At 36.0% G+C, this 20990-nt stretch overlaps 3 protein-coding genes across 4 annotated transcripts; all 3 read right to left on the reverse strand.

Moving 5' to 3' along the window:
- Positions 1 to 3907: 3907 nt before the first annotated feature.
- Positions 3908 to 6835, reverse strand: LOC126697300 (elongation factor 1-alpha-like). Its single transcript, XM_050394232.1, has 3 exons — positions 6691 to 6835; positions 5236 to 5707; positions 3908 to 5148 (listed from the first exon to the last, which is right to left on the reverse strand). Exons 2-3 carry the CDS (start codon positions 5695 to 5697, stop codon positions 4267 to 4269), a joined length of 1344 nt encoding a protein of 447 aa, XP_050250189.1. The 5' UTR covers positions 5698 to 5707; positions 6691 to 6835; the 3' UTR covers positions 3908 to 4266.
- A 2438-nt stretch (positions 6836 to 9273) lies between these two features.
- LOC126697303 (mediator of RNA polymerase II transcription subunit 6) lies at positions 9274 to 13478 on the reverse strand. The gene is made up of 5 exons (XM_050394236.1): positions 13119 to 13478; positions 12124 to 12298; positions 11533 to 11602; positions 9883 to 9989; positions 9274 to 9680 (listed from the first exon to the last, which is right to left on the reverse strand). Exons 1-5 carry the CDS (start codon positions 13361 to 13363, stop codon positions 9519 to 9521), a joined length of 759 nt encoding a protein of 252 aa, XP_050250193.1. The 5' UTR covers positions 13364 to 13478; the 3' UTR covers positions 9274 to 9518.
- Positions 13479 to 14546: 1068 nt separating this feature from the next.
- On the reverse strand, positions 14547 to 20923 carry LOC126697302 (transcription factor GTE6). Of its 2 annotated transcripts, none has more exons than XM_050394235.1 (9): positions 20740 to 20923; positions 20282 to 20404; positions 18997 to 19212; positions 17946 to 18023; positions 17301 to 17528; positions 17090 to 17188; positions 16818 to 16876; positions 15195 to 15345; positions 14547 to 15081 (listed from the first exon to the last, which is right to left on the reverse strand). In XM_050394235.1, exons 2-9 carry the CDS (start codon positions 20399 to 20401, stop codon positions 14872 to 14874), a joined length of 1161 nt encoding a protein of 386 aa, XP_050250192.1. In that variant the 5' UTR covers positions 20402 to 20404; positions 20740 to 20923; the 3' UTR covers positions 14547 to 14871. The 2 variants fall into 2 exon arrangements, with proteins under 2 accessions (XP_050250192.1, XP_050250191.1); XM_050394234.1 differs by having other exon boundaries at positions 20282 to 20401; positions 20740 to 20922.
- Positions 20924 to 20990: the final 67 nt, after the last annotated feature.

Below are 20990 nucleotides of genomic sequence, written 5' to 3' on the forward strand. Positions count from 1 at the left end.
GTTGATAGGTGGTTGCCGCATCATTAAACCCGAAGGGTATTAAACTACAGCAATAAATTCTCATGGGATGATGAAGGATGTCATTTCCATTTCCCTCAAGAGCCATGTCAAGCTGATTGTACAATTAAAGACTTACCAACAGTAGCTTCTCATTATTGTACTCACTTGCAGCTCTATGTTGGCACAAAGCTTCATTGGATTAATAATATTGTCTCTCATGTATGGAGCTTTACCTTAGAGGATATTGGTATGTCTTTTGAAGGTCTTATCCTCTAACTTTTAAGGAGTTATAGACTCCAAATTATTTTCATCGAGGAATTAGAAGCATCACTGAAACAATTTTGAATGACTGCCAATTACTTAACATTTAAGATTATTCTCCTCTACCTTTTTCTGTAAAAAAAAAAAAAGATTATTCTCCTGCCCCATCAATCGCCTCAAGTGGCTTTCAGTGCCCATAAGCACTCACCTCTTAAAAAATCATTTTTGTACTAGTAATAGATAAGTGAGTTAAAAAACAAATAAATAAATATGCATATTTTGCATGAGCAAATGGGGATTTATTAGGCAAGATATATCACAATCATCATGGAACTTGGACACACCAATTTATGAAAACACCGCACGAGGTCCATTTTTCATTGTTTAATTGATTATATGGAGGATTTTCTCCGATCAAAATGTTGAGATTATGCATTAACTTTAATTTGGATCAAGAAAATGGAAAATTGATGCCTCCATAAGGGTCCATTTGGTTGGAGTAGAAAAGTGAGAAGATAGAAAAGTAGAAGAATGGAAAAGATTTAGTTTTCTCTCGTATGTGTTTAGTTGAGAAAGTAGAAAAATGGAGGGATAAATTTTTTTTTTATTTAGTTGAGAAGAAAAGTAAGAAAATAGAAAATAAAGTTTATATAAAGTTACCATTATATCCAATTTAGGTAAAACAAAAATAATACATTATATTTTTATTAAAAAAATACGTATGAATAATTTATTGATTAAAAAAATAAAAGAAAAAGAGCGTAAGTAGTTGAAGAACCCAAAACTTTTTTTTCAAAAAAAAAAAAATTTGAAAAAAGAAAAGGTGTTGTACGAACACAAAAGAAAAGAATTAAAAAAAAAGAAAAAAAAAAAAGGGCGAAAAAAAATGAAGAAAAGACAAGGAGTCGGACCTGACTCACAAGTCACAAGTTCCCATAATAAAATAAACAAATAAAATAAAATTTAGGTGCGTTTGAATCGACTTCAAACGCATTCCGGAAATGATTTTCCGGAAAATAGGTGTGTTTGGTTGGTCCGGAAAATTCTATTTTCCGGAAATTGAAATCCGTTGACCGAAAAAATTAGCCTTTGACCACGGAAATCAATTACCGGCTCTATTTTCACTTCAAAGGATTTCCGGAAAAGAGAAAGAGAGAGAGAGAGCGCGCGCGCAAGGGAGAAGGAGATGGAAATCAACCCAGATCGCGCGATCGCAATCTCGCCGGCGGATCGCGATCTCGCCGGCGCGATCTCGCGAAGGCGAGATCGCGATCAACGTCGCGATCTCGCGACGGCGCGATCTCGCGTTCGCGAGATCGCGCCGTTGATCGCGATCTCGCCTTCGCGAGATCGCGCCGGATCGAGATCGCGATCGACGGCGCGATCTCGGATCCGCGATCGCGATCGACGCAGCGAGATCGCGATCTCGGATCGCGATCGCGCCGTGGATCGCGATCGACGCAGCGAGATCGCGATCTAGTATCGCGATCGCGCCGTGGATCGCGATCTCGGATCGCGATCGCGCCGTGGATCGCGATCGACGGCGCGGTCGTCGGCCTGAATTTGTCGCCGTGGATCGCGATTTTTTCCTGGGTTGTGGGTTGTGTTTTTCTGAATTTGTGTTTTCCTTTCTTTTCCAAACAGCAGAAAATATTTTCCGGAAAATTTTTTGAAGTGCAACCAAACACCATGAAAACATTTTCCTTTTCCGGAAATTAGCATTTCCGGAAAATATGTATTTTCCGGAAAACGTTTTCCAGCAACCAAACACAGCCTTTAAAAAAAAGGGGAAAAACTTACATATAACGTCAACTTGGAGGTAGGTAAATATGTAATTTAGGCTGTGTTTGAATGGACTGAAAATCATTTTCGGAAATTATTTTCCGTAAAATCCACGCGTTTGGCAGCTACGGAAAATAGATTTTCCGGAAAATCATTTCCGTTTGACCAAAATTTACACTTGTTGACCCGGAAATCATTTTACATACTTGTTTTACCTTCAAATGATTTCCGTAGCTGTGAGAGCAACACACTCAGCCAAAACACCTGAAACACAAGACCAAATGCAGCGAGAGAGAGAGATCGTTCGCAGAGAGAGAGAGAGAGACCGATCCAGACACTGCGCCGATCTGCGTCAATCGTGATCGCGATGGACGCATCGCGCGATCGATCGCGATCGCGATCGCGCGAAGCGTCCATCGCGATCGCGTCGATCAAGATCGCGATCCCACCGATCGCGCCGATCAAGATCGCGATCTCACCGATCGCGATCTCGCCTTCGTTTGTCCGGATTTGATGATTTTTTTATGGGCTTTGTTTGTGATTTGAGGAATGTATTCGTTTGGTAACCGAGAAAATGTGAGAAAATGTGAGCAACAAGTAGAAAATGTATTTTCTATGGTATTTTCAAGATCACAACCAAACATCAGAAAATATTTTCCGAAATTTTTTTTGAAATGCAACCAAACACATGAAAATATTTTCTTTTCTGGAAAATAGCATTTCCGGAAAATATCTATTTTCCGGAAATGCTTTTACACGAACCAAACGCAGCTAAGTGCTAAGCTGCCCTTTTCTCTCTTTTCTTCCCAATTTTCCTCCCAAATCGAGGATAAAAATTTGTGGGCCTGATGGATTTTTTTCTCCAATATTTTCTACCCTGAACCAAAGAAGGGAAAGCATCCTTTTCTCCCCTGTTTTCCACTTATTCTTTTTCATCCCTCCTATTTTCATTCCCTGTTTTCCTCTTTTTCTTTTTCATCCCTCCTATTTTCATTCCAACCAAACGTAGTCTCCCCTGTTTTCCTCTTATTCTTTTTCATCCCTCCTATTTTCATTCCCTGTTTTCCTCTTTTTCTTTTTCATCCCTCCTATTTTCATTCCAACCAAACGTAGCCTAAGACTTGAAAGTTGAAACTCGTACCCATCAACATGGCTTACTTAACTCATGCAAGATTTTAGTACCTACACTGGAAGACCATGCAAACTGGAACTCAACTGTGATATAAAGGTATTTCGTGTGGTTATGCCCCGTGGAGGTTCTACATTTAGGGGGTAAAGCAATTTGTTTTGCAGCTGCATTCAAAACCTAGCATTGATGCCCACACTAACCTATTCGGTATCGTTCTTAAGGCAGATTTAGATATTCTAAATCAAGAGAAATCCTCAATATGAATTGGAAAGTATACCCAAAATTCCAGAATTAGAAATATTAAAGCAAGAGTTTGAGTTCGAAGCCAGTTTCATTATAATTTAACATATACCTTCCAACATTTGGATCATATCCAATTACATAATGGGTCATGAATACCCAAGCACTAAGCTTCTATGAAAGTTATGGGGATATTGATGATCCATAAAGGTAGAACATACACCCAAGAAAGGTAAAACTCTAAAATGATAGAAAGACCCACTAAATATCTACAATAACCAAACTACAATCATGAGAAAAATTAAAGTTAAAAATAGAACTTCACCATAATGAACATAATATAATTCAACATCAGTAGATGAGTTGAACATAATACGATTTGTCACAATTCAATTCAACCAGTAATAAGGTCTATTCTTCCGAAAACAATTCAACCAGTAAAGATCTATAATAAAGAATAAAAGTAGCGAACCTTAAAAAACATATCAGTAGAGATGCAGCAAGTAAAAATTGTTCAATTGAAAACACACAGACTAGATAACTATAAATGTAAATAGCAAAAATCCGGGCAGCATGAAAACAGACCTAAAACTCCATAGCTGCTTATGAAAATAAATAAGTCTCACATGACACCTTAAGCAAATCAAAAAACACTAGGATACTCCATGGCCCCGCCACCGTCGGTCAAGCACCCAATTCTGGGAATTGAAGCTACATGACGATGGCAGAGACTTGAAGCTATTACCAACAAAACAAACACTTAGACCTTCTATGGATAGATTAATAGCAAGAACCCAGTCCTTACTGTAAGGACTACGATACCCAGCACTTGCAGAAACTGGGTGCAGCACAATTCACTTCTTCTTGGCAGCAGACTTGGTCACCTTGGCTCCAGATGGATCCTTCTTCTCCACACTCTTGATGACACCAACAGCCACAGTTTGACGCATGTCCCTGACGGCAAAACGACCAAGTGGGGGATACTCGGAAAAGGTTTCCACAACCATGGGCTTGGTGGGAAGCATCTTAACCATTCCAGCATCACCATTCTTCAAGAATTTGGGCTCCTTCTCAAGCTCCTTACCAGACCGCCTGTCAATCTTGGTCAAGAGCTCAGCAAATTTGACAGCAATGTGGGAGGTGTGGCAATCGAGGACAGGGGCGTAACCATTTCCAATCTGGCCAGGGTGGTTCATGATGATAACTTGGGAGGTGAAGTTGGCTGCCTCCTTGGCAGGATCATCCTTGGAATTGGAGGCAACAAACCCACGCTTGAGATCCTTCACAGCAACATTCTTAACGTTGAAGCCAACATTGTCACCAGGAAGAGCCTCTAGGAGAGCCTCATGATGCATTTCAACAGACTTTACTTCAGTGGTCAGTCCAGTGGGGCCGAAAGTCACAACCATACCAGGCTTGATGATACCGGTCTCAACACGACCCACAGGGACAGTTCCAATGCCTCCAATCTTGTAAACATCCTGAAGTGGGAGACGGAGGGGCTTATCTGAGGGCCTCTTTGGCTCATTGATCTGGTCAAGTGCATCAAGAAGGGTTGGACCCTTGTACCAGTCAAGGTTGGTGGACCTCTCAATCATATTGTCACCCTCAAATCCAGAGATGGGGACAAAAGGAATCTTGTCAGGGTTGTACCCAACCTTCTTCAAGTAGGAAGAGACTTCCTTCACGATTTCATCGTACCTAGCCTTTGAGTACTTGGGGGTAGTGGCATCCATCTGTTAAACATAAAAGACATCAATCACAACCATATCACTCAATATTAAGAACAAATATACTCTGGAATATGATGGTATTCATCATACCTTGTTGCAGCAGCAAATCATTTGCTTGACACCGAGGGTGAAAGCAAGGAGAGCATGCTCACGGGTCTGTCCATCCTTGGAAATACCAGCTTCAAAACCACCAGTGGTGGAGTCAATAATGAGGACGGCACAATCAGCCTGGGAGGTTCCAGTAATCATGTTCTTGATGAAATCACGATGTCCAGGGGCATCAATGACCGTGCAGTAGTACCTGGTGGTCTCGAACTTCCACAAGGCAATATCAATGGTGATACCACGCTCACGCTCAGCCTTGAGCTTGTCAAGCACCCAGGCGTACTTGAATGACCTCTTGTTCATCTCAGCAGCTTCCTTCTCGAACCTCTCAATAACACGCTTGTCAATACCTCCAAGCTTGTAGATCAAGTGACCAGTGGTGGTCGACTTCCCAGAGTCGACATGGCCAATGACCACAATGTTAATGTGAACCTTTTCCTTACCCATTCTGAATCGACTGTTAATGAACAAATAACAGTCAGAATACAATTTACTTCAAGCACAATGAAAACCCAATAACAGCATTCAACAATAGACAAATTTATTCAAGATAAATATGAGCATTGATAAAGAGGGGATGAGGGAATCACACAAACCCAATGATTTAGAGGGTGCAACAGATAATACATTGTAATTCCAAAAGCAACAAATTACAGCTCAACCAATTAAAGCGCAATAGGCATTGTGTTTAAAGTTTAATATAAGTGTTTACTTTTTTTTTTTTCTCTAAAACCTTTAATTTGTTACTTTTGAAAATATAGGATTTATTTTGTCACGTTTTTGGTATAATTCTTTGATTTCTTGCACCCCTAATATATAGGGTTTAAATGATATTTTCTCAATAAAATAAAGCAAGCAACAATCATAAGTTTGGGTGCACATAAACTGTAGCATAAAAAAGCTAATGCATGTAAAACCATATTGGACGATAAGAAAATAACTAATAGTATGAATATCTGATATGAGAAACAAACTAATTTTGAAAACTTTATTGCCAAAGAAGAACAGTTGATTCAAATCGTAAAATTCAGAGTCGCATAATTACGAACAGCAAAACGAATAAAACCATAAACTAAACATTCAAACAAAACCTAAATAAAAACATATATATATTCAAGTATATCAGATCTAACAACTTCGTATACCATAGATGCAAATCGACAAAACCAAAAGCTAACCAAGAATATATTCATGGAAAATCAGATCTATAAACAAACTCGAAAAAATACATGGCAGATTTAGTTTTACAAGTCACAGATCTGAAAAAACAACAGCAACAACAATTATCATCTAGATTACGTATAGAGATAAATCAAGAACCAGCACAGATTAAGATTCAAAGTAATCGATTACACAGATTCAACCAAAAAACAAAGTGATGAAATCAAAGGCTATATAGAATCAGCAAGAGAGGCAAAGATTAAGAGCCAGGAATCGAACCTGAGGAGAGAGAGAGAACAAGAGAGAGCTGCGCTAAAACCCTAGCCGCGAGAGAGAGAATATGAGAGCGACTGTGAGAGAGAGAGAGAGAGACTAGTGAGGTAACGAGGAATGAAAGGAGTAGGGTTTGGAGGGTATTTATACCACAGCTGGTTGTGATGAGTTTACGAAAATACCCTTGCGTGTGAATTAGAAAGTGCGTCATTTCTGGGACGTGATGATCTGGACGCGCGGTTTTTTTTGAAATATTGTTACTATTAATAAAGGGAGTTTGTTGACGACTCGGCCTTGCCTGTGGTTTTTATTAGAGATTGTATTACACGCGCTATGAAGGTGCGTGGTTTCTTTGCTCTTTTTTTTTTCCTCTTTGGAATGTAATACAGTGTTATAATGGAACACGAAGTCTGGACGGGAACGACTTCGCATTAGCGGTGAGTCAAATAATTTATTTATTTGTTTTGGTTGCCAGTGGGCTTGGGAGAATAGAAAGCCCATTGAACTCGTTTGGAGGCTGAATCGTAAGTCTTCAAAAGTTGGAAAATTCTACTTCTATTTTTTTTTTTTTTACCTATTTAGAGTGTGTTTGAGATTTGATGAAACTAAAGCTTGTTTAGAGTTTTTAGCTTATTTTTTCTATTATTTATGGGTCTTATTGTACTTTTTGTCTTATTTATAGGTCTCACTTCTAGCTTTTAGTTTTTTTATACAGTACTTTTAACAAAAAGTTTTCAGTTTCAACTAAATAAACTGTTCTCAAACAGACCCTTAGTTATAACTTATAAAACCTTATTTTTTCTCAGAAGGAAAAGGAAAAAAAAAATTATGGTAAACATTAAAAGTTTCAATAAATCAATTTATCTTTTGAGGATAATTAGTTAATTTATATTTACCTATTTTAAAACTTCGTCATCCTAAGGAAATTTGAATCTGGTGCGATACTTTTAAAATTCTACATCTCATGATACCATGGTAATTGCACCTTGCAATTATTGCGTGGAATTCAAATCCATCTTAAGGATATCTAACTTATATTCCAATATAAAGAATAATAGGGTATTTGTTTGGTGTGTAAAGCTTTACCATATTAAGGATACCTAACTTATATCAATTACTCAAGATTCAAGCAGTTTCAGCTAAATAAGCAGTTCTCAAACGGACTCTTAGTTATAACTTATAGAACCTTATTTTTCCTCAAAAGGAAAAGGGGAAAAAAAATTATGGTAAACATTAAAAGTTTCAATAAATCAATTTATCTTTTGAGGATAATTAGTTAATTTATATTTACCTATTTTAAAAACTTCGTAATCTTAAGGGAATCTGAATCTGGTGCGATACTTTTAAAATTCTACATCTCACGATACAATGGTAATTGCACCTTGCAATTATTGTGTGGAATGCAAATCCATCTTAAGGATATCTAAATTATATTCCTATATAAAGAATGATAGGGTATTTGTTTGGTGTGTAAAGCTTTACCATATTAAGGATACCTAACTTATATCAATTACTCAAGATTCAAGAAAGGGTTGGACTTGAACCATTGTAAGGTGTACCAGTCAAGCTTTACTATTTATTTATTTTTTATATTTCGTGTGTGTGTAATTGCAGATCAAGAAATGTAAATGAATGCATGCATGCTACCATTAGTAATGACTATTGAGGTGTGTCATGTTTGAGTGCGTGTCTTATTGTTCATATGCTAAATTGGCAAAGTTAGAAATGCAAGTATCCATAACGGTGTGTTAGTATATTTTTAGAAACTTTTTGTGGAAAAAGAGAAAAAAAATAATTGATTTTTTTTTTCTATTTCCTGTAAAAATGGTATTAAAATTTTTCTAAAATGACTCATTAACAAACGCATTAATCGGACCCTACTAATTTACTATTAGTGAAGGTGTGCATTGTTGCTTATAAAATCGTCTCATCTTTTTTATCTTTTTCCTTTTTCTCATCTTTTTTTTATCTTTTTATTTAGGCTAAAACTTAACCGTGGATCAAACTTTGGACATCCTCATTGGAATGTTAGAGTGTGATGGCAGGTGTCTTCCAGTGGTATGTTGTGGGTTTGATTTGGGAAAATAATCTCTCCAAACCTACTAGTCACCTCTCCCAAACCTTGCAAAAGTGAAAGTTTTCTATAATGAGTATGGCATTTTTAGTCTAGTTTCCACATGCTTAGTTCTTAATTCAACATTATCACATGTGCAATACCTAAACTAGGCCTTGCCTTGACCCTATTTTGGATGGAGGGAGAGGAGAGGACATGAATACCGTACGTATATACATTAACTTTGGTGTCCATATATGAACTATCATTATCAATCAAAAACGAAAAGAAAAGAAAGAACCATCTCATCACCTAAAACAATAAAATTAATTTTAATCCTAAACATCTCACACCAATTTAATACCTTCTTATCTCTTCTTTTTTTTTTTTTTTTTTTTTTTTTTTGGGGGGGGGGGGGGGGTGGTGGGTGGTGTGGGGGACACTTACAAAGAAAAAAAAAACCCAGCATTTGCTTGGAGTCGCATGAAACTGATAGAACAAATTGCACATGTTACGTATCCTTGTCCTTTTCAACCTTATTTGACCAGCTGTATGTTTACACCCAGTCTTCAAATGGAGATATGTTAATTAACATTCATGTTCATGTCAAACGACTACATTGGACAAACCTGATTAGAATGATTTACACATTTTATGAAAGTAAATAACTAAATATCATAGAGGGATCTTTCAGTATTAAGGTGTAAAAGATTAATAAACATACAAAGAAAATGTTGTTAAGAGTGTTAGTTGACATTTAAGTTAGGGAAACGGATGTTCTTCAAATTTTCATTCTTTTAGCTGGACCTTGATCAATAATGGGATCAACTGGAGGAGGTTGTACTTCTCCGGATTGCTGCACTTCGGGTGCTTTCTCTGTGTCTGCACTGGCAGGAGGAACATAGCCTTCTGGAAATGGTGGTGGTGGAGGAGCTGGTGGTAGCTGACCAAACAGAGCGGAGGAACAAAGATCTTATTACTAAATGTTTGACAAGCAATCAATTGATTCCAAGCATAGATTTGAAATAGTCACAAGTACCTCAGCTATATTAATCAATTCGCATCTATGGCAATGGCCCAAAAAGGAAAACAAAAACTTCGATGAATAACATGGGGGAAATTTTCAAGAGATATAAAGAAGTTACCTTTCGTTGCAAGGATGCAAGAATATGATCTACTCGCTTAACTTCCTTAAAATCAATTGTCTCTTTAGCAACCTTTGATTCCACGGCTGCACCCTCTTCAGCATCAACTGCATCAGAAATGACAACAAATAAACACGATAAGAACAAGATAACAATGACACAAATTTAAAGGAGAAAAGACCACAATCAAAATATATGGTAATTGCATAATTGCACACGTGCCTGTGCACATAGAGAGACAGAGAGAGATTGATGGCAAAAGACTTCCTCATCTTCTTTTTGATGTAATAAAAATGTATTAAAAAAGAATAAAAGGGGTGCGCTGCCGTAGTACACTGGAGTTCAAACAAAACCCTTCTAACATTTGAAGTTTTGAAAAAAAAAAAATCCTTATTTATAGATTATCAGGACTGGATATCTGTTATCTTTGATATCATAATACAACCAAGCCAGCCACCCATGCTTTAGAGACAAGATTGCCAAAATTAAAACCAAGGCTGTTTACTTTCGGCCCCTTTCTTTGCACTTTTCAATAAAATTTTATTACTTATCTAAAAAGAATATTAGAAGACAAAACATTAAAAGGTGAAATAAGAAATGAATCAACGTAGACATCAGATATTGCACCAATCAGACAGAGAAGAGAATGTTGGACGCACGTTTGCACCAGTACAGGTAAAAATCAATGATTACACCATCAAGATATTAAAGTTAGATGTGCAATCAGGAGGGGGTAAGACCAATCGACCCATAACTAAACAACATGATGGCCCTAAATTGAAAGGCCTTGTTGAGTTCGTTCATTAGTGACTATTCTTCTATAAATCTCTCGATCCATAAGGAACTTGCAATAACAAAACCAAGATTCTCATATTCATTACAACAAATCTCAATAATGAAACATGAAGGTGAAGCTGTTATGATTATCATAATTAAGTGATACTTAAAACTATCAAAGTGATCTATAAAGATAACATTAATTGCACAATCAGATGTTCAATTCTCAAAATTCAGGCCCACCCTAGCCCAAGTTTTACATAAAAGTAAGTATTAGAGAACTCTTTGTTTCAAATGTTTTCAATCAGTCTTACTCTTCTTCTCCCTAGTGCCCCAACATACTGGGAAGATTAAGGGGGTATTAGATACAATAAAAATTAATGACTTTTAGAGCCATATGAAAGGTGATAAGACCTGCTTAGAAACTTCATATATTCTCACAAATGCATTAGTGCCATTTCCAGTATCGTGCCTAGGAAAAAAAAAAACCCTATATTTTCTCAATAATGATATCAGGTAATTTATATTTCATTGATCGAGCCTATGTTCCCAACAACAACCCACCCACCCACCCCCCCCCCCCCCCCACCAAAAAAAAAAAAAATCTTAACAGTTTAAGAAATGCACCTCCAGAAAACAAGATCTTATACTAACAATACAAAAGGTCAGAAGCACATACACCATCCCAAGATGAATTTCTTTTTTGAAAAGACACTATAGATAAACAATAGGTCAATGAGGTAAACATTAGCTTTTACAGTAGTGTCCTTAGACCTTTGATGATTGACAATAATTTTGGCAAAAACAAAGAAATGTCCATTTTGGACGCAAGGAGCATAATGAAAAGGAGCAAAGTATGTAGCAAGCAGTTACCATATCCAATCTTCTCCAATTTTGAAGCAGCAATCGTAAAAGCTTTGGATATATGATAAAGAGACCGGCTCTGCAACAGAGTACACAATCAATAACATATGAAGGTTATCTTTCTAAAATAAAAATAAAAAACTATGAAGAATAATTTCAATGCAGTCTTTCTATTAATATAAGCAGGATGTAGACATCCAATAATTTCAATGCAGTCTTTCTATCTGGCATCTGCAATGACATTTACTACTCCATATTCTACAATAACGAATAGTGACAATTTTTTTAATTGGTAAGTTATGCACCTAATGGGTCTTGAACCCATGACCTCATCCTCCATCCTTTATTAAAGATGAAGGAAGTGTCAGTTGACCTATAGCTCATTGGCAGAAGAGTGACTAACTTTCTCTTCCATATGTCCAGAGCATACCCTAAGTATGAATTTGAAATTTTGTGGTCTTAGGAAACTGAGATTTTCATCATATCCCAAAAGTTACGGATGTATATTTTATTCCAATGAGTGCTGACATACTAATATTGTCTAGAGTTTCAAGAATATCATAGTGAGAAAAGAGATGTGAAAAAAAAAAAGGCACTTACAATTCGAGCAGCAAAAACATTGCAAAGCTGCGGTGCTTGGTAAATTGAACCATCCAAAATATAGTAAGTCAGCATTGGTGTAACTTTCTCAGGACCATCCCTCTTTTGCTTGCGGATAACAAATAAATGGGGCTCCAAAACTTCATATAGCATGTATTCTGTGCCTGTCATTTTTCTATTCAATAAAAACAATAACAATCTTTAACTGTGCCATACCTCAAACAGTTGGAGCCGGCCACATGAACCAAAATCTTTAACATAATAACATTGCCTTTAAAACTGGATCTCTAGAAGTTCAAAGAGCTACTATCACCTCACATTCAAAATTAACACAAAAACAGCAGAAGTTTTTGGCTAATCTTGTTAACCATTAGCTATGAAATGGATCAAAATGTTTTTTACTCAATCGAGTTCACAAGCAGTTCACACCTTTGCCATCACTTTCAAAGTTCATCATCCTATTTCCAAATTTTTAAAAAAGACCCAAGTCAATGAACCAAATTTGAAAAAAATATTCTCAAAAATTGGTTCATTTCCTTAAAAATCCAAAAAAAGATTGCCCCTTGCATTTCATCCCTTTTCCCTAATTCCATGATTCCATCCTAAAAACCTAATCAAACACCCTAACAAGAACAAGGAAACAATTCAAATATAAAACATTTCATTCACCCCTTTATTCAATTTCAACAACCATATGGGCACCACTCCAAAAACCTTACATAACCTCACAGACCCAAAAATCAAAATCCCAACAAGTTTCTAAACCTACAAACCCATCCAATCAAAGTATCCCAATTCATCACATTTCTTAACCCCTTCATTCAGCACACACTCAAAACTTCTAAAAACAAAAAAACAAAGCAAACCCATGTGCCAAAATAACCCAAAAAAAGCTTCTAAAACTACAAATCCAATCAAATCAAGATTCAAGCACATACCCACAATTACAAATTGGATAAAAAGTACATAGAAAACTAGAAAAGTTGGTAACTTACGAGAGGTGAGAGAGGTCGAGTGGATGAATGGAGCGCATGCGGAGTTGCTCATTGTTGCAAGTCCAGTCGTAGAATGGTGAGAGAGCAAAGTAATCGAACACCAAGTTTCGGTCCAAAGGGTAAGTGTTGAGCCATAACTGGTCCTTGAAGCATATCCCAGTCATGTCTGTTCCCGGAGTAGGAGCCACCGCCGTTGGACCCTCCGGGTTCATTGCCGGACCACCCGCCACCGGTGGCGTTGCCATGATAATATTATTAGTCCCACACTCTCTCTCTCTCTCTCTCTCAGAGGTTTGAGCTTTGGTTCTGAGTTTGAACTTCGAAGAAGCAAGCAAGCACTTCACAATAGATGTAATTTTGTAAATAGAAACTAAGAAAGAGAGAGAGTCCAATAAATTGTGCTTGAATTCATGTGGGCTTAAAAGCCCAAGATATCTATGGCCATAAACGGACCTATTAGAACAAATTTACTTTTTTTTTTTTTTGGACTAAGGATGAGAAAAATGGTAGATTATTTCAAATAAGTTTGATTGAAACCACGAATTCCACATTTTATTTTTGCGCAGAGCTACTAACATCATTTTTTTTTCACAATTTAATAATTGTAGAATTGGTTGATTTTGATTTTGAGCAGTAGAGAAAAGGTAATGGGTTTATAAGATATGTCTATCACTCACAGTCGATCATTTCAATATTTGTAAAATTTGTTGTGAAAAATTAGTATGACATTCTAGTCCGTATATGAGTATGACATTTTAGTCTAGCTTCCACATGCTTAGTTCTTAATTCAACATTATTACATATGAGCCATACCTAAACTAGGCCTTGATCCTGTTTTGGATGAAGGGAGAGGAGAGGACAAAGGAAGGTAATCAAAATGTACTAAATGTTGTGAGTTACAGTTAGTTTAACTAATAAAGTCTATTATGGTTGAATAAGAGATCTAAGGTTCAATCCCCGCATATACTAAAAATCGATTGGTGTCTTAACTGATAATAAAGAGTTATCATTAGGAGTGAATGCCTACTCTCCTTTGTTCTCTCTACCTTTTCCTCTATCTCATTTTGTTCAAACATAACTTGAGGGCCTTTTATCTTCTTGTGTTTGTGATTATGAAAGCTCAAAACGTGAATGAGATGAAACCATTGTGTCTCTAGTATTTAAAGCCTTTTTTTTTTTTTTTAATAGTTTGAAAACATATATTTTTTATAAAGTACAACTTTTTTTTTCCCTGAGCATCAACTTTCCACCATTTCCTAGATACAACTTTTTGAAAACAATTCATTTTCAATAAACTGAAAATAAACTAATCAATTTGATACTGATTTGTGATAAAACAAAACGACACAAACCCAGCAGAGCCTAGAGTTAAACTCACATCCTGTGTTGCATAGAGTTTTTGGGCATTTCATACACAACAACAACAACAACAACTAAACTGGCTGAAATTTGAAACAAAAGACATTGTTGATACGGATCATTGTATATGTTACATTGGCAGAGCACCGTCAGAAGGAGAATCATAAGGCAGCCCCTAACTTCTAAATTAGACCATTAAATTTCTAGTAAATAGCCAGCACCTGAAAATGAATCGGTTGCTAGCATCTACGAAATATCATTAGTGATGCTTTTGCCTTTTCCTTATTAGAACACATCCAACCCATTTTCGGACTATTGAGAATTGTCAGTAACAGATAACAAGAAATGTCGGCAAATACACAGCCTAACTGCACTATCCCACAGAAAGACGTTATTAGGGCTTTTTACTTTTTTTCTTGGCAGTTTTGGCAATAGCATCACAAATCTCCCTTTTCCGCTTGTTATTGTTTATGTTATTGTTGTTGTTATTGTGATTGTCATTATTGTTGTTGTTGCTCAGGCCACCTGTGTTTAGCGAACTCCTGCTCTGAACTTCCAGAGAATCCTTCACAAAAAACTTCAACCTCCATAAGGTAGATTCACTCTGGATAAGAAACACAATAAACTCAATGACTCATTCTATAACCAAGCAATCTTTCGAGAATCTAGAAGACGAAAATACTGTACAATACTTATAAAAAAAATGTATATGATAACCTGAGCATCAATGTCAAGGTCCACCTCTTCAGCAGTTGCTTGGAAGCTTGGATTATTTTGAGCAACAATCTCCAATGCCTTGGTTAGATCTTCAGGAGACAATTTGGTGAGTGCTGCCCCAAGATTTCTCTTCTCCTCGGTTGAAATTTTTCTGGAAAAAATGTTCTTAACAATTGCTTGTGCAGTGATGCAAAAGTAACGAGGAATCCATGCTAGTAATTTGATCAGGTTATCAAAGGCAGAAAAACCATGTTGGAAAACTGAATTTGTAATAGTTAAGTAGAGTAATCCTTTTTCTTTCTAGCTAATTCCAAGAGTAATGCTGACAAAAGGTTGCTAAGAACCAATTTATAATTTTTTGTCTAGTGCATTGGATACAAGTTCCACAAGCCAAATACACTAGGTGTGCCCACTTGATATGCATTAATATGCAACATGACAATTCACCCTCAGTTTAAATAAAAAGTATGTTCATAGATTTGTTCGTAAAGCATTTCTCTAGCTCCAAAGATAACCATTCTCAAATCACAAACTTTGCCAATTTTCTTCCCAATACATAAGACACTACCAAACTTAAATCCACCATAAGGCCTCCAAATCTGAAAATTTCTAATAATTTTGATGACACAATATGCATAGATTACACTTTTAAGATACTTATTGATGCTAGCAAAGCCTCACATCCCACCCACGATGTACCCATTGTATACATTAAATATTTAACAAAAATATAGTTCCTCATGCTATTCACAAAGTGATCAACAAAATAAATCACAACAAAATTTAATCTATAAATCTGCCCCCATGGTTTAGAAATTTTAAGGAGTTTTAACCACGTGCTTAATCAACATGCCATGGATCCTAGAACTAGTTTTTTTTGCAATTTGTTTATGACCCAAAATCCATTACTACAGGTTTAGGGATGAATTCAGAAGTGTGTTTAATGTTAAGTTACAAGGGTTCCTCATCCAAGCAAAATAGAAACATGATAAGATCCTCTCCCATTGAATCTTGCAATTCCCTCCAATTTTTATTTAGATGCAAGACATGTTTTATAAAAAATGCCATGATGTAAGACATGGCATTTAAGAATCAAATGACTGCCCACTTGTGGTACATCCAACTAAAAATGGGAGAGAATTGGAGGATTCACTAGTACAATCCCCTCCCATTCAATGAACAGCAATTGCATTCGGTATCTATAAAAACTATAGTCAAAGTATAACAGTTGCGTTTGGAAATTGTACAAGCAGATACAAAGCATATCAGACCACAAAGACCAAGCAATCTGATCTAGAACACATCAATCTAAATAGCCATTGGCCCAGTAGATGAAACATACGACAATATGATCCCATTTTATTCTATTACCTACTTTTGATGACATAACTTCTAGTTGTGGTGAAGACTTCAACTAAGAAAAAGCACTCAGACTTTAACTCAAAGGGAAAAGACACATTCACATCTAGATGCACATGTAAAATTCGTAATCAACATGCATATCTATAATTAACCTGGCTTTTATTGGTCCCAATGGGTAAATTTATGGAAAAAATTACAAATAAAAGCAAAAATATGAAGCTGTAATTTGAGGAAATTAGATAATGATGTTATGGAACAAACCTGCACTTCTGAACAACCATTTCTCGGAGATCTTCCAAATGCACATCAAGCTCGTACAGCTGAAAAAATTCATTATAGTGCATTCAAACAAGGTCCTATAATACTTTCAGTAAAAGATGAGAATTTAATCAGACTAGAATAAGACAGTTGGAAAAACATCCAAACATAGTTGAAAGATTCTTGAAGAACTTAAGAAGTCTATAAATTATCTCAAAAAACTCCTTTTTTTTATAAACATATCCATATAAAAAGCTCATAAACATTTAACATACCTCGTTATTTAAATCTCTTGCCATTTTGGCATATGCTGCGTCCTGAGCAAGCTGCATATCCAACTGTGCCTGTGCTTCCTCGTCTTCTCGTCTTTTTTCCTGCAAGTACATTGCTACTAACATTACAACTCATCAAGAATAATGAACCACGGATTCTTTACAATCCCTTTTAGACCAAGAAAGAGCCATGCATGCTGGCAAAGCAAGTTACCTCTTCAGTAACTTTAGGCAGAAGTAGCAACCACTTCTCCTCAAATTTTTCCAACAAAGTTTTGGCCATAACGTGAACATCACTTCTGTCATCATTATTATATTTCATTGCATTCTTGAAAATCAACCTCACATCAGCACATATTTCCCGGACATTCTTATATCCAGTACCATCCTTGGCTTCCATTTGATTTTTTACAGTACTGAAATCCATGGGCTTGTCAATAACCTAGTATTCATCATCTAGAACAAATTAATCAAATGCACATACAGAAGAAATCCAAGACCAAAGTTGGTAAGGCAATTAAGGACAGACTACCACAAGTGATGAAGTGAACCAATGGACTATTCAATAACAAAGCCAGAATATACAGGACGCCCTTCCAAACAATTATGATTTTAACTATCTCCTATATATATATATATATATATATATTCGAGATGGCACTACTTGGTATGCCCAGAGATCAAAAGCAGATATACACATAATTACAATTATAGATACAAACTTTCATTTAACTTGATTAAAATAAATCCATCAGTAGAACAATCATTCATCATGAACAGTTTCTTTAGGAATGCAATATTGCATGATTAATATAATGCTGATTGACACATCAATAAAAAAGAAAACGGTAAACCTTACCTCATAGTAGTCATGTAACTTTAGGCCTTCTACATCTACAGGTTCCATAAAGGGCCATGCCCACTTGTGTTGCATGATCTGAAAGCACACATCAGAAAAAAATAAAATGACATGCACATGATTTTGATTTTACAGCATCCACTTGATGGTGCCTTGGTATAGGTGCAATTTATAGCCAAGACCAGACATGTATTTTTGGAAGGGTGTCCCAACATAGAGTCCACCATAATTAAAGGTGTGACAAAAATCCCTAGCAGAAAAAGAGATAATTTAATAAGCAAATTATTAGAATATTGGTTAAATGAATAAATGAGTAGATTCATCATTTTCTAATAGCTTAATCTTTTGAGAGAATAGGTAATTTATCATGGTATCAAAGTAGATAGTCCGGGGTTCAAACTTTGTTCCTGCTCTACCTCCCATTTAAAAAGTTAAAAATTCCATGCGTTGGCTCCACTTATTAAGGTGGAGTAAATTTTAAAAATCCCACATGTTGGCTCTACTTATTAAGGGAGAGTTGGGGTCCACACACGATGGGGAGTATTAGAATATTGATTAAATGATAAATTCACCATTTCCTAACAACTAAAACATTTGGGAGAATCTGCTTTAAAAAGGGAAAAAAAAAAATGGAGGTTTGGTAATTACCATGAACTTTGAACCAAAGGATATATAATATCAAATACTCCTAACATACCAAACAACTATTTAATTACAATCTAACAATTAGAACTATAAATTTCTGGAGAATAAAGGGCCTTTTGTTTAGCATTTTCTTTTGTGAGATGACATGGAATATATAAGGGAGAAACTTCATAAAGGAGGCAATATATATATATATATATATTAATTAGTAAGGAGGCAAATAATTATGATAGTGTACAAGTGTCGAAACAATATATAAAACTAAGTTAAAAGAGAAAAAAATTCAAATCCCCTTGAGATCCCAAAATGGAAAGATAAATAAACTTACACACACACACACACACAAAGACAACACATAAAAATGTCTTAGCAATAACATATGATAGAACGGGTATGAGCTCTTTACCTGACGCAATATTGTGCCAAATTGGCGCATGAGTTCTTGCATTCTCTTTGCAGCAGCTGCTTCCCGACGTGATGCATCTTGCTGCTGCCTTTTAATACTTGGAATATGTTTCTCCTTATCTTTATCCTTCACTATTGAGCTAGCTTTGGATGTGCTAAGTTGCTTTTTACTTTTAGTCGAATAGAATTGTTCTATCTCATTCACTCTCTGCTCAAGCTGCAAGGAAAAATGTAATACTAACAATCAACTTATAAACATCCAGACATTAATGGATTTAAAGTGACCCAACAAGATTATATAAGAACAACTGCCGCATTTAGTATCATTTTAAGGTAAACTCAATAGACAAAATTATAGCAGTATTCTATAACCATGAAAAAGGCCCATGCTATATAATACATTGATCCCGTATCTACAGTTTTATTATTTTGGATGAGCACATCTGCAGCTATATAATTATTTTTCCAACTACCTGGTAAAACTTTATTATAGAAAGCCCTATAACATACAATAATCTTATTAAATGGGAAAGACATGAGCAAGCAAGCCCCTGAGCCTGAATGAAGATAAGTTGTGTACAACATAATATACAGAATTAAATTGACTAACCACACCAAAAAAAAAATCAAACTTAGTATTTAATCAAACAAGGAATGATGACGACTTTTTATTCTTTCTTGATAGATTAACACTTTTATTAAAACCCACTAAAGAAGAGGAAAAACAAATACTAATTCTTCACCTCCAAATGCCAGTCTAGATAAGGTGCAGCCTACTCATTATGTCCTTCCGTCAAACTCTAATCCCACATAAAAGGGCCAAAACAAGGTTGGACAGACTCAAACAAATATAATTTTGAACAGCCATTTGGTAACTAAAATCAGTAGCCAATCGCAACACAAGAGGTTTAGTGTTCATTTTAACAAATTGGGCAGCATTAAATTTATGCCTCTAGAAACTAAATCACGTATATCCCCATAAATAAATTCAGTAGCGTTCTTAGGCATCCATCTGCTGAGCCATAACAACATTGACCCTCCGTTCTCTGTCCAATATGTCGATTGCATTAAAAAATCTTGTTTCTGAACGAAACGGAGGCACATGATATACTGATTACATATCGACCAGCTCCCAAAACGACAGCATGAAACATTACCCATCTTAAAAATAACTTATACACTATGAAACATATATGACATACTTCAGTCACTTAAAAAAAAAAACGCACACACACACACACACATATAAAGACAACTAGTTACTGGCTTGTTACACATGTTCTTACCTTATCAACCTTCCCAAAAATATCATCAACGCGGTACTTGAAACCCTCAATTTCCGGAGCAGGAGCATTAGCAATAATTCCTACACCAACGTCTGAAATTGGAGCATCTATTTGATCCATCTGCTACAATTACACACATTATCATTGTCCAAGCCTAGAGCATAACCTCCATGTCCATCTAGTTTAAATTTAAGCTCTAAAAAATTAATTGTTTTTTTCCTTGAGCAACCAACCAGAGATTTTCACACAATTACTGCTACAAACAAGTACATAGTAAATCAAAAAAACTCTATAAATCAATTAGGACGTTCTTGCTGTAAATCAAATCAGATTGGAGCTTAGATATATACACATTGATACGTGTACGCATGTTTTGCAAGCTTATATCACATACACGTATACATACATGAATTTTGTGTTATTATACAGTGAAATACTACGTGTAGAAATATACATACAGGGAGAGATTTGTAGCGGCGAGAAGAAAGACGAAGTGTTGTTGCGGCGGAGAAGGAGAAGAAGACGAGACAGGAGCGACGCTTGGGTTTTGGGAAGTGAGTGAGTGTCTGTCTAGAGATTGATTGTGCTGCTGCTGGCGAAAGTACTAATTGAAGCCGACGCAGGCGGCGTCTGGCTTTTTCATGGTGAGTACTTTTTTAATTAGTGAAACGTTGTCGTTTTATTCCTGCTTACTACTACTTTACCTTCT

The sequence above is a fragment of the Quercus robur genome, chromosome 8 (genome assembly GCF_932294415.1).
Source record: "Quercus robur chromosome 8, dhQueRobu3.1, whole genome shotgun sequence".
NCBI classification, from domain to species: Eukaryota; Viridiplantae; Streptophyta; class Magnoliopsida; order Fagales; family Fagaceae; genus Quercus; species Quercus robur.

Bases quoted from the DNA above. Each gene is read 5' to 3' on its own strand.
- LOC126697300 (XM_050394232.1), bottom strand. From the start codon at position 5,697: ATGGGTAAGGAAAAGGTTCACATTAACATTGTGGTCATTGGCCATGTC. The intron at 5,149-5,235 runs GTATGATGAATA...TATGTTTAACAG, and splicing joins TGATTTGCTGCTGCAACAAG to ATGGATGCCACTACCCCCAA.
- LOC126697302 (XM_050394235.1), bottom strand. From the start codon at position 20,401: ATGGATCAAATAGATGCTCCAATTTCAGACGTTGGTGTAGGAATTATT. The intron at 17,189-17,300 runs GTAACTTGCTTT...ATGTACTTGCAG, and splicing joins TGCCTAAAGTTACTGAAGAG to GAAAAAAGACGAGAAGACGA. The intron at 15,346-16,817 runs GTTTGTTCCATA...CATTTTTTCCAG, and splicing joins ATGGTTGTTCAGAAGTGCAG to AAAAATTTCAACCGAGGAGA.
- LOC126697303 (XM_050394236.1), bottom strand. From the start codon at position 13,363: ATGGCAACGCCACCGGTGGCGGGTGGTCCGGCAATGAACCCGGAGGGT. The intron at 12,299-13,118 runs GTAAGTTACCAA...TTTATTGAATAG, and splicing joins CTCGACCTCTCTCACCTCTC to AAAAATGACAGGCACAGAAT. The intron at 9,681-9,882 runs GTAACTTCTTTA...CTGTTTGGTCAG, and splicing joins TTGCATCCTTGCAACGAAAG to CTACCACCAGCTCCTCCACC.